At 56.4% G+C, this 11,985-nt stretch overlaps 1 protein-coding gene across 1 annotated transcript; it reads left to right on the top strand.

The window, feature by feature from the left end:
• The first annotated feature begins 2,026 nt into the window (after window positions 1–2,026).
• On the top strand, window positions 2,027–11,631 carry LOC138176172 (glycine--tRNA ligase-like). Its single transcript, XM_069106944.1, has 9 exons — window positions 2,027–2,150; window positions 3,724–3,826; window positions 4,888–5,029; window positions 5,516–5,604; window positions 6,135–6,211; window positions 7,882–8,027; window positions 8,666–8,815; window positions 10,399–10,561; window positions 11,335–11,631. Exons 2-9 carry the CDS (start codon window positions 3,769–3,771, stop codon window positions 11,614–11,616), a joined length of 1,107 nt encoding a protein of 368 aa, XP_068963045.1. The 5' UTR covers window positions 2,027–2,150; window positions 3,724–3,768; the 3' UTR covers window positions 11,617–11,631.
• Window positions 11,632–11,985: the final 354 nt, after the last annotated feature.

Below are 11,985 nucleotides of genomic sequence, written 5' to 3' on the forward strand. Positions count from 1 at the left end.
CCAAACAGCCAAACTTTAAAAAACAGCACAGTTGTTCCATAATTTGTTGGTTCTGTTAAACGTCCCGACTCCTGATGTAGAGACAGATTTTCCGAATGAGAGCTTCTGCCCTTCCTAATTGTTCAGACGTGTCTCTGTCGCCTTGACCAGCTGGTTGTGAGTGGGGAGTTTTTGTGGTTCTGGGCCTTGTGTTCCTGGGTGGTAAAGAGCTCTATTGATGGCCAGCTTGAATGTTGGCTTTTTCTCCCTCCCGTAGAGAGCCGCAGCAGCTTCTCTCCATGGATGGGAGGCCGAGGCTGAGTTTAGAACAGGCCCCAGAGAGATGAGGTGCCTTGGTGGAGTGGGGAGTGGCTCCCAGTGGCAGGGGCCTGGAGAAGAGCTCCGATCACATCCTGGTCAGACTTCCCCCAGCTTCAGTTTCCTCATCTGTAAATGGATATCATAAGAATTCCTGCCGCCCACAGTTTTCAGAAGGGCTGCTGAGCTGGGAGGGTGTAGAGAGGCATCAGGGACACCTTCCCTTTGGGCGGGTCATGCTTCACCCTTGGAGAAGGGAGTCCAGCCCGGGCTCAGGTACTGGGATGCATATAAAACAGTGCGTAGTATATAATTTTGTCCCTAATTGTGGGTCTGAGGCAGAGTTGTTGCTGAAGGCTGAGGGGATGAGGGCTCGTTAGCTGAAGCAGACCCTGGAGGGAAGACTACAGGAGAAAGAAGACAGATACAGAAAGAGCAGCTTTGTGGGATGGGCACCGGGGTGCCCGTGCTGGCAGTGGCCTGAGGAGCTGTCCAGGGTCAGTCCATCAGCCAGTCAGAGGGTGGGTCTGAAGCGTCTACTGTGTGCTGGCATTATGAGGTCCAGGCCTAGCTGGCCTCCGAGGGGAGGCCCTCAGCTGGGAGCTTCTGCCGGATTCAGGCTCTCCTTCCTTGGATTTTGGCAGCTAGTGAAGCTGGCAGGCAGTGCAGCGTAGACGTGTTTCCTGTGGTAGCACCTGGGAAGCCCTGATGAGCGACAGACAGGCCAATTCTGTCCCCTCCTCGCCCACCTCCCCCAGCTTGAGTGCTGAGACCCCCAGCTCTTTGGGAATTCACTCACCACTCTTTCACTGGGGGATGGAAGCAGGGAACACTACTGACTCCTCCCCTCCCCTCCCTGAGGAGCTATGGCTTGTATCGCAGAACCAGGAAGGAGGAGGACAGATGAGTTCAGCCTGCCAGTGTGTACAGTGTTCTTCACCCATAGTCTCCCACTTCTGCAGAGAAGGCAGGTGGATTTTCTGATCTTGAGCAATTCACTGCTTTCCTGTTGTCTTTTTCTGAGTTCAGCCATAGGTCCATAAGCATTCATGGAGAAGGCCAGGTCCCAGGGATACAGAGACAGAAATGAAGCCACCCCTGCCCTCCAGGCCTGTCTGGGCAGGAAAGGCATCCTAGCCACCTTCAGTCTCTCTGGCTTCTGCAAAGGTGGTGTGAAGGGCCATCCTCCTGCCATCGCTGCCTGCAGATCTGGGCCCTGACGCCTTCTCTGCCTTGGTTTGGGTTTGGGTTGTGCCTCGGTGCTTCCAGAGGAAGGCGTGGAGGGGAGCAGCGGTCCATGCCTTCTGTCCCTCCTGTGGGTTGGCTGCCACTGGGGCCTCCACCTTCCCTTCTTCTGGCACCAGGGGTGTCCCCGGGAGCTCAGCATGTGCTTCTTCCATGGCAGTGGCCTCTCCATTCCTGTCTTCTTCCCTAACTGCAAAGGGATGAGTTATGACTAGGGAATGCTGGACGTGGAAGCTGAGCTCTGGCCCCGTCCCCTCCGCCATCCATCACTAAGCTCTCTCAAGGGAGGGGCTGCTCGCTGCTTGGCCAGGGGCCTATGGCTGTTGGTGAGCAGGAGCTATCATCGCGGTCACCACAGGACAGCAGACGTGGCCTCTGTGTGGGGCAAGGGCGGCTCTTCCTGTTCGGGGTGGTTCCCCTTCCCCATTCTCAGCTGGACTTTTCAGAGGGACAGGCACGGTCCTGCTCATGCCTTTCCTGGCTGACATTGGGTCTGTGTCCTTCAGGGGGATCTGGTGAGAAAGCTGAAAGAAGACAAAGCCCCCCAGGTTGACATTGACAGGGCTGTTGCTGAGCTCAAGGCCCGCAAGAGGATTTTGGAGGCTAAGGTGAGGCCACAGTCAGCCCGTCCCATGCATGAGCTCCCTTCTGGTTGGGGAGGGAGTCCCCCAGGACACAGTGGTTACCTAGGGTCCTGTGGGTAGACAGGCTGGCATCCAGAGACGCTCCCCACAGAAGGTGGTGCCAGTTACTCTGCTCATGGGCAATGCCCAGGCAAAGGCGTGGAGGTGGGAGATGGAGGGTCCCCTGTTGGGGGGAGTGACCATCAGAGAGACCCTAAGGGCTTTGTTTGGGCCAGAGTTCAGTGTGGGGGGAGAGGGGGGCCCATGGCAGGGTGGGGGCATTATAAATGCAAGAACATAGAAAGTTAAACCAGGGTTCATGTTTTCACCTCTGGGCTCTAGGGACTCAGTGAGGTGGTTGAGCAGGGGAGTGACTTGGTCGGGTCTACAGCTCAGGAAAATCTCTTTGGTTGCAGGGTGTAGGATGGGCTTGAGGGTAGGGGGAATGATTGGAGTCAGGGAAGCCACAGAGAAGGTTATAGGGCAGGGGGAGGGGATGTAGCATGGGGGGAGGACGGAATTAGGGAAGTATGGAAGAGAGGAAGGATGATGCCTTCAGCTTCTGATACCTGACTGCAGGTATGCAAGGTGCATGGGGCTGGGCCTGCCCGTGGGGATAGAGATGGGAAGTGAAGAGGGTCCCCAGGGGGAGAACTGGGGGCCCAGGACAGTGAGGGAGGGACGTGGCGGAGAAGAGAAGACCGTCTGTCAGACACAGGATGGTTGGCACTTTGGAGAGAGCAGGTTCTGTTAAGTGATGCGATTGAAAGCCTGGCCACAAAGGGCTGAGGAATAAGTGAGGAGAGCAGGTTTAGATGCCTTTTAAAGAAGTTTGAGAGGAGAATGGCAGGGAGGGGGCATGGGCTTAGTGAAGGCTCTTCAGGGAGAGGGGAGACTGAGAAGGACTTGTGGAGGGAGAGAGGACTCCGCTTGCCAGAGCCAACCCCAGGGAGGTGCTGACCTGGGGATGGGGAGGCCATGATGAAGAACCTGGGGCAGGGGAGCATGGGATGGTCGTGAAGGGAAGTAAAGAAGGTTAGGAACGGCTTTTGGGGGGCCAGGAGGGATCAGAGATGGGGAGATACAGGGACTGTCTTGCCGCAGAGAGGGCTCGCATGGGGCTGGCCGGGCTTGGTGAAGGTAGAGTTTCCTCCAGCTTTGTTCATCCCCGTGTGTGCAGGAGTGGGGAGCCCTGGGAGGCTGTGGATGGAAGTAATCCGAGGCTGAGATGGCAAGAGGAGGGTCCCCCCAGACAGGGAAGAGGGGTCCAGGAGGAGAGTGACCTCAGGGTGATGGGTCTCGTGAAGTATGGGCAAGGGGGATGGTGAGGTCAGGGAAGGGCCAGGCATTCAGGGAGCCATGTGCTGTATGACCAGCCTTACTGGTGTTAAACTAAATTGTCATCCTGGGGCTCCACAGATGTAAGAGGGCTGTTTAATTCTTGACAAAGACCAGTCTTGCCCAAGAAATGTTTATGAAAAATCCAGTTTGTCATGGCTACTCAGTGGGGGGAGGGGGTTGGCCAGTGATCCTGACCTTGGCTTTCCTTCTCCCCCAGGAGTTGGCACTCCAGCCCAAAGATGACCTTGTGGACCGTGCTAAGATGGAGGACGCCCTCAAGCGGAGGTTTTTCTATGACCAGGCCTTTGCGATTTATGGAGGTACGTGGGCTGCACTTGCGCTCTGGGCTTTGAATGGGGGTGCATCGTGGGCCAGCTCAGCTCGTTTCCTCAAGGCGCCTGATGCCACAGGTCCTTTCAGGCTCCATTCTTTGCCTTGGGGATTGCCAGGGGTGCCCCCCAACCTAGCCCTGGGGGTCTCTCTTCTGTCTCCAGGCCCCCTTCCCCTGCAGGGTGTGGCCGAGGCTGGCCTGGTTCTGGTTCTGAGCGCACCTGGGGGTGATTCTGCTTAGGCCTGTTGGCTTGGGCTCTCTGGATCCTGGTTCTATTACCAGCATCCCTGATGTAGCCTTTTTCCAGGGTGTCTGGGGTTCTGGACCTCTGGCCCATTCCAGCCTGCCTCCCTGTCTTGTCCACAGGGTTGTGTATGGTGTGAGAATATTTAGCCATGCAGGTTAGAAAAGCCCTTCCGTCCTCAGCGCTAGATTTCTTTCTTCTATGACAGTGGAGGGAGGATTGTGGGGCTTGGTGGTTTGGCCTGGCGGGCCTGGGTGAAGGCCACCATGTCCCCTGTAGCTGTGTTCCCTTGAAGGGATCTGGGTCTGGGCCTTCTGGGCTCAGGCGATCTGCAGCCTGGGGGTGTGTGACAGGCTGGGTGGGGGACTCAGGGTGGGGTGGGGGGGAATCTTTTTCTATGTTACTTATCTCTGTAGCCACCGTGTGCTTAGGAGGGAGAGCCGGATGTAGAAATCCACGTAAAGGCAGCACTTTTGTGACTGTCCTAACTGTGACCACATGGTCAGTCTGACCAAGCCAGGGACTTGAGATATGAAAGATGGTACCAGTGTCCAAGCTGGCATCGGAGACGTTGCTGTTGAAAGTTTAAGTCAGTCATTACTGACAGCTTCAAGAGCACGTCTTTGGCTGGGTGATGTGGGGGGCAGTGACCCCCAGGTCCAGCCCTCTTGGGCGTGTGTTCCCGATGTCTGTCTGTCTTTCCCTCGGACTTTGCTGAGAGCGTCAGCGGGATCCTCACGCAGGAGACCCTTGCGGGCTCACTGCCCGTGGGCTGGCCTGCATTCCTCCTCTCTCTCTCCTCTCAGGGGTCAGCGGCCTCTATGACCTGGGGCCCGTGGGCTGTGCCCTGAAGAACAACATCGTCCAGCTGTGGCGGCAGCACTTCATCCAGGAGGAGCAGATCCTGGAGATTGACTGCACGATGCTCACCCCAGAGCCCGTCCTCAAGTACGTACATGGGCAGTGGGTGCCTGCTGCCACTCGCGGCTGCTGCCGTGGCCCTGTGGAGATCCCAGGGGCACAGTGCATCCCCACGGGCACTGCCTAGGCGTAGCTCCTACCAAAGAGGCGGCTATTCTAAGGGCACAGCTTTAGAGCTGGGAGGGACCTGGGAAGCCTGCACGTTTGGGCTCCTTGTTTTTCGGAGGAGGAAACAGAGGCCCACAGTCATAGCAACAGTCAGCGTCTGAGGTAGGATTGGCACTCGATCCAGTGCCTTTCCTGGTCATACGGAGCGCTCCTTCCTGGGTGGCAGCATTTCTGGTAACATTGGTGTGGAGTGCCAGCTGCTTGCCTCTATCCCCTAAAACCCAGCCTCTTGGGTAAAGAAACGCCCGTGAGCGCCAGCACGCAGAAAGGCTTCCGTGCCCCGGCGGGTGCCTCTCAGCCATCTTCGAGGACGCATGGGCTTCAGCTGGCCCCTTGTCGTTTCAGGACGTCTGGCCACGTCGACAAGTTTGCCGACTTCATGGTGAAGGATGTGAAGAGTGGAGAATGTTTCCGTGCTGATCATCTCTTGAAAGGTGGGGCTATTGTTTCGGCCAGGCTCCTGTGAGCCCAGGGGTATGTGGGGGTGTTGGGCCCCCCCTTCATGGCCACCCCAGACTTATGTGGGGACTGAAAACGTAGTCGTGGCTGCCTTTTAAACAGAATTGCTGTTTCTTATTTTCTGTGATTGCATTTGTCAGAATTTGACCAAGCCATCAGACTTGAATGACTCTGATGTATGCCGTGTTCTACACCCGTAGTCTGCCACCTCCACCCCGAAGTGGCATGGGGGGATGTGCCTTCTCTCTTTTCTAAGCTTGCTCATTCTAATTTTTGCTTGGTTTACCACTTAAATGTGGACTAGATGTTAGTGTAAGTGCCATACTGATGCTGCAGAACTGCCCACACGTTGCCCTCTCCTGCCCGGCAGGCTTGGGTCTTGTCCCCGGTAAGCATCCTAGAGTAACCCAACCCAGGCATCGTGAAGGGTGGATGCAGCTGTTGGGCTAGTCTGCACTGTCCTGAAGGGTGGCCGTGAGGCTGACTCCGCCTTCTCTGTTCATAGCTCATCTGCAGAAGTTAATGTCAGATAAGAAATGTTCGGCTGAGAAGAAGTCTGAGATGGAAAGCGTCTTGATCCAGGTGAGTGCTTTGGAAAGCTTCCCACTGGGCCTGCCGGCTGGTCAGTCAGGACACATTGGTGACTTGCTGGGAGCTTGGTCCCTTCTTGCAAGCATAGCCAGGCCCAGGGCAGCTTCCTGTGCTCCAGACTGGGGGAACTCTCCTGTTCCTTCAGGGCCCTGCCCTGCACTGGCTCCCCGGTCTGTGACCTGCTTTAGGGTCCTCACCTCCTCTGGGCCTGTGTCCCTGGGAGCTGCCTCCTGCGACACACCCTGGGAGGGGGTGTTTCAGCTCCTTTCTGTCCTACCCATGTTTTCCTTCTGGAACCACAACTTTTTGTAGAGAAACTGAGTCTGTTAAACTTAGCCTCTGTACACTGGGTCAGTGGTGCTGAACTCCATGCAGATGGGGTGGCTGCCCTCACGAAGCTCCTGTCTTAGTGCAGGAGACAGCAGGGTTGATGGACGGGCACCCGCACATGGCTGGGCCGGGCTGCTGTCAGCCCCACTCACTACTCAGCTTCCTAGTGGTGTCTGTTCTGTGCGTTGGGGTGGTGACGTGGTGGCTGTGGGCAGGGTCGTCGGGGGAGATTTCAGACCAGGGGAGAAGTGAGGAGGGCCCAATGAGGAATCCTAAAGAGGCAGGACAGTCCTTACAGGCGTGGGTTGGGAGATGATGGCACATTCAGGGCAGGGTGCCCATCTTTAGGAAGCTGGTACCACAGGACAGTCCCTCAGGAGGGACAGCGGGGTTGCCCATGGGAGCTGGGTGGACACTGTCAGTTGGGTGGGCCTCAGACAGGGATCCAAGCCAGGAGAGGTTCAGAGAGGGGAGTCTTCTGAGGGCAGGGGTCAAGGGCTGAGGAGAAGGAAAGCGTGATCATTGGTCACCACTGGAGAGACAACATCAGGCCAGATTGAAAGGGCTTCCTTGGCTGAAGCGGCCCTTTTTCCTTTTCTGCTGGGGAGGTCTCGGAGGGAGGTGGTCCCCACAATGAGGGCTCTCGGTTTTGGAGCATGCTCAGTGGGTCCCAAAGTCTCCAGGTGGTTTGGGGTACCCTGGATAGGCCATTTCCCTTGACCCTCATGATAGCCCTGGGATTAGAGGTGCTTTTGGGATTCCCATTTTACGGATGAGGCTGAGGCTGAGACGTCTGATGCAGGTCCTCACAGCTAACTGCCGCACCCTCCCTGGGACTCAGCGTCCTGTGTTAGGGTGGCGGGAGAGTTGGGGCGGGGAGGGCTGCCAACAGGGCGTGGTCGGGGCCCCTGGGAGCCGCCATTGGGACGGGGGCTTGTGGCAGGTGACGGGATGAGAACTTGTTTGACAGGAAGTGAGGGAAGGGGAGAAACGGCCCCATCAGCTCACATTGTTGCTGTGGGTTGCCGGCCTTGTCCTGCTGGTGATCTGGGCCCTGGGGTCACAGTGTACACTCATCGCTCTATTGCCAGATTCCCTTCTCCGATGCTCTGCGGGCTCACCCATTTGTCAGGCAGCGATTCAGTCACTCGGCGAGCACTGGGGAACCATGAGCCTGTGCGGTCGTGGAAGGGAACCAGACACGGTCCCTCCCCTCCGGGGGCTCCCTGGAACCCAGCCGGGGAGGGGTGTGCACGCACCATCTGATGGTGTGTGGGGATTGTGTAGACAGACTCTCAAACTGACCGCTGTGCCTTTGTGTGCCTTGGCAGCTGGACAACTACGGGCAGCAGGAGCTCACAGACCTCTTTGTCAACTACAACGTCAAGTCCCCCCTCACTGGAAATGACCTGTCCCCCCCTGTGTCCTTCAACTTAATGTTCAAGACCTTCATTGGGCCTGGAGGGAACATGCCTGGGTATGTGACCTTCCCTGAGGCCCTGTGCAAGGTGCACACGTGTGAGACCACATGTTGGCTCACGGTGACCTGGCCCAGGTTGTCCAGAGGCGAGGCCCCCAAGGGTGGCTTGGGTGTGTGTGTGTGTGTGTGTATGTGAGAAAGAGTTATGTGTGTGTGTGGTGGTGGTGTGTGAGAGTGATATGTGTCAGTGTGTGTGTGAGTGTGAGTGTGTGGTGTGTGTGTGTGTGTATGAGAGTGTGAGAGAGGGAGGAGGGGAAGAGAGAACGCATGTGCATCCTAGCCTGGGCCTCTTTAAACAGTTGTATCGTTGCTGTGTTTGCAGTGCGCTGCAAAGCGCGGGCATCACATTGGGAAGGGCCTGACAGTGCCCAGTCCCCACTTAGAATATACTGACTGTCGTGCCAGAGAAAGCCTCTTCCTGTAGCGGGACCCATGGCGACTTGGACTTGATTTATCATTGTTTATCGCCGAGCTCTCATGTCTTGCCCTCGGCCCACGGCTACCGCCCCGGGCTTGACCTCTCCCTGTTGGCTGGAGACGTGGGTCTTGGCAGTGCTGGGCTGCAGCTTGTGGGAGCTGGGACGGCTGGCAGGGGGTTGTCTCTGTGCTGATGGCTGCTTCCTTCTTATCTCCAGTTACCTGAGGCCAGAGACCGCTCAGGGGATCTTCCTCAACTTCAAGCGGCTTTTGGAATTCAACCAGGGAAAGCTGCCCTTTGCTGCTGCCCAGATTGGCAGCTCCTTCCGGAACGAGATCTCCCCTCGCTCAGGGCTGATTCGGGTCAGGTACCGTCTCGTTCTCTGCACGCCCATGAGGCGTGAAGCCCCTTGTCTGCTGGACTCCAGGGGGGACGCCAGCTGGCAGACTGAGGCCTGAGGGATGCCCCCCTGCTCCTCCCTGGGGGGCAGTCAGCGCCTCAGTGCCCCGGGCATGGTGGTGCCCAGCCTCAACCCAGGGACGGGCTCTCAGAGAGTTACACCGCGATGAGCGGACAGCCCTCGTGCCAGGCAGGGTCCAGGACTTTCTGCTCCTGCTCTGATACCTGGGAATGCAAGCCGGACGGCAGAGACTCTAGAGGGGCCATGCCAAGTGCTTACAGATGCCGGGTTAGTGAGCGAGGCCGAAGAGCCATTTCATTAAGTGCAGGCTTGGAAGGCAGGAAGAATCAGGCGCCTACTATGCGCCAGGCACCGCACCAAGGGCTGTGCAGATGGCAGAGGTGCTGTCGTCGTTCCCATTTTACAGTTGGGGAAATTAAGGCAGACAGGCGATTAGTGACTTGTCCAGACTCAACCTCGAGGAAGTATCTGAGGTGGTGCCCCCATCTGCCCCCGTACGATGTGAACGAGAAACGTGATTGCTGTCTTTGAAGAGAATCTGCTTTTGGCTGTAGTGGCCTTCCAGGCGTTAGAGGAGCCGCCAGTGCATGCGTGTGCTTGGTGCCTTCCTCCCCCTCTCTCAGGCCCTCCCCTGGGAGCCCTCGCGGTCAGCCGTGGGCTGAGATCCAGGCTGCTCTTGGGAAGAATGACTAAGGTGATGCAGCCAAAAAGCAGATGCCACTTTTGTTCCCAAGTCCACAAAGATGTCATCACGGGTAGCTTCTTAATGGGTGACGTGGGGGCTGCTATGAGCTGCCACGTGTCACAGAGCGTGGGTCCTGGAGGCGGGAAGACCCATGTTCAGATTCAGCCTCAGACCCTTCCTACCTGAGTGACACTGGGCAAGTCTCTTCTCTTCTGTTTGCCTCAGTTTCCTTATCTGTAAAATGGGGATAACAACAGTCCTGACCTCCCAGGGTTCTGAGCATCAAATATGATGATATTGTAAAGTGGTCAGCACAGGGCTGGGTGCATAGTAGGCACCATAAAATTCACTGTACAGGACCGGGTGCATAGTAGGTGCCATAAAGAGCTCAGCACAGGGCCGGGTGCATAGTAGGTGCCATAAAGAGCTCAGCACAGGGCCAGCGCATAGTAGGTGCCATAAAGAGCTCAGCACAGGGCCGGCGCATAGTAGGCACTATGTAAATGTTAGCTGCTGTGATGATGGTGATGATTCTCCTCACTGCCTAAAACATTTAGGAAGCTGTCTAGGAGCAAGCCCTTGGGCTGTTGCCCTCTAGCCCTCTTATGTGGCCTCTGTTGGGGCCATGTGACTTCTTATCGTGGCCAGTCGTCATGGCGATGATCTTTGGGGGAGGAGCGGTGGCAGCTGAGGCAGGAGATCATTAATTCCTGAGGAGCGCTTGTCTTCCCGAGCCTCTTCTGGCCTGTGCTTGGCACGGTTACCCGGAGTATCTGATTGTTTTGGAAGTCGAAGCTTTCCTGTCACGAAGACAGGTGTCAGCGGCTCTTGTCTTTGGCTTTAGAGAATTCACTATGGCAGAGATCGAGCACTTTGTTGACCCCAAGGAGAAGCATCACCCCAAGTTTGACAGCGTGGCACACCTCAGTATCTCCCTGTATTCAGCCAGAGCCCAGGTCAGCGGCCAGTCTGCGCACAAGATGCGCCTCGGGGACGCGGTGGAACAGGTAAGGAGGGGCGTCCGGGCCGCTTCCCTGGCAGTGGGGCACTGAGGGCCTCCGTTGTGCCTTGGATGCCTGTGAGCCTTTGGGGCTTGGCAAGGGAGTGCTCCCTTTGGAGATCTTGGCTTATTGCAAGTTTTGGTTAGTGGGAAAATAACTGGCAATGATGAGAATACTGGAATTTAGAATCTGCCCCATGGGTGGAAATTTTGCTGAGAACAGAAGTCAGGAAAGGCTGAATTCAAGTCTAGGGGCTCTTTACCACTGTGGCATCTAGTGTGAGGCCACGGGTGACCGTCTCTGACGGCTGGCTCCCTCAGACTGGATCCCGTAACTGGGCTGTCCCTGGAGACTTGTAGGCCTCCTTACCTCCACAGACGGAGTCGTTCCCTGACTGGGGCGGCCCCTGAGGTCGAGCCTGGCCTGGTGCCACAATGTCCTGAGGGAGCAATGGAAAAAAACGGGCCAGAGAGGACTAGATGCTTAGTGAGGAGTGGAAGAGAATTGGATATTAAGCTTAGTAGAAACAAAGGGTTTAAAATCCATTCATTCCTGTTGGAGGGCTCTTTGTCCAACATTTATTTAAATGTTTCCTGTTAGGTACAAGGAGCCACTCAAGTGCCCATTTGGAGGAAGAAAAGCTGTTAAAAAAATGCACTTCCATTTTCCTTCCACCCCTTCCTTCCCCAACCTTCAGTGCTGTCTGCAGAGCTTGGGCACAGACCGCGGGGCCAAGGCCCCTGCGACTGATCCGAGCCTCCTGTCTGTGTCCTTTCCAGGGCGTGATCAACAACTCCGTACTGGGCTATTTCCTTGGCCGCATCTACCTCTACCTCACCAAGGTCGGGGTGTCCCCCGAGAGGCTGCGATTCCGGCAGCACATGGACAATGAAATGGCTCATTACGCCTGTGACTGTTGGGACGCCGAGGCCAAAACGTCCTATGTAAGTAGAGTGGAAAGACTGCTGGTCCCCTTTCCTCAGTGCCTTGGGACCTTCGGGGTGAGAAGGGGGTGTCAGCAGCTATTGGGTGCAAGTGGCCGGAGATTGTGGGCTCCCTGAGAGCAAGCTTCGGTTTCCCTCAGCCCCTAGAGCCAGGTCTGGAATTGGAGTGAGTATTTAAGTATTTGTGGAAGAAATTCAGCGCTTTGTAAGAGAAAAATGTATAAATTATGACAGCTGTAAAAAATGGAACAGACTTTGTGCTAGGAATCCTGCAGACTTCTGGAAAGCCCTCAAGTAGGGCTGTGGGATGGGAGTTGGAGCCCTGATCCAGGATGCTCTGATGGAGCCTTGATCCAAGATGGTGCGATGGGGCCTTGATCCAGGATGCTGTGATGGAGCCCTGATGCAGGATGCTGTGATGGAACCCTGATGCAGGATGCTCTGATGGAGCCTTGATCCAAGATGGTGTGATGGGGCCTTGATCCA

This window comes from Petaurus breviceps, unplaced genomic scaffold, assembly GCF_028583685.1.
Source record: "Petaurus breviceps papuanus isolate PSGF00001 unplaced genomic scaffold, PetGlider_PUasm1.0 83516, whole genome shotgun sequence".
NCBI lineage: Eukaryota > Metazoa > Chordata > Mammalia > Diprotodontia > Petauridae > Petaurus > Petaurus breviceps.

Excerpts from the sequence above, each read along its gene's own strand:
- LOC138176172 (XM_069106944.1), top strand. The coding sequence starts at position 3,769 with ATGGAGGACGCCCTCAAGCGGAGGTTTTTCTATGACCAGGCCTTTGCG. Across the intron at positions 5,030-5,515 it reads ACCCCAGAGCCCGTCCTCAA|GACGTCTGGCCACGTCGACA; the intron begins GTACGTACATGG and ends TTGTCGTTTCAG. Across the intron at positions 10,562-11,334 it reads TCGGGGACGCGGTGGAACAG|GGCGTGATCAACAACTCCGT; the intron begins GTAAGGAGGGGC and ends TGTCCTTTCCAG.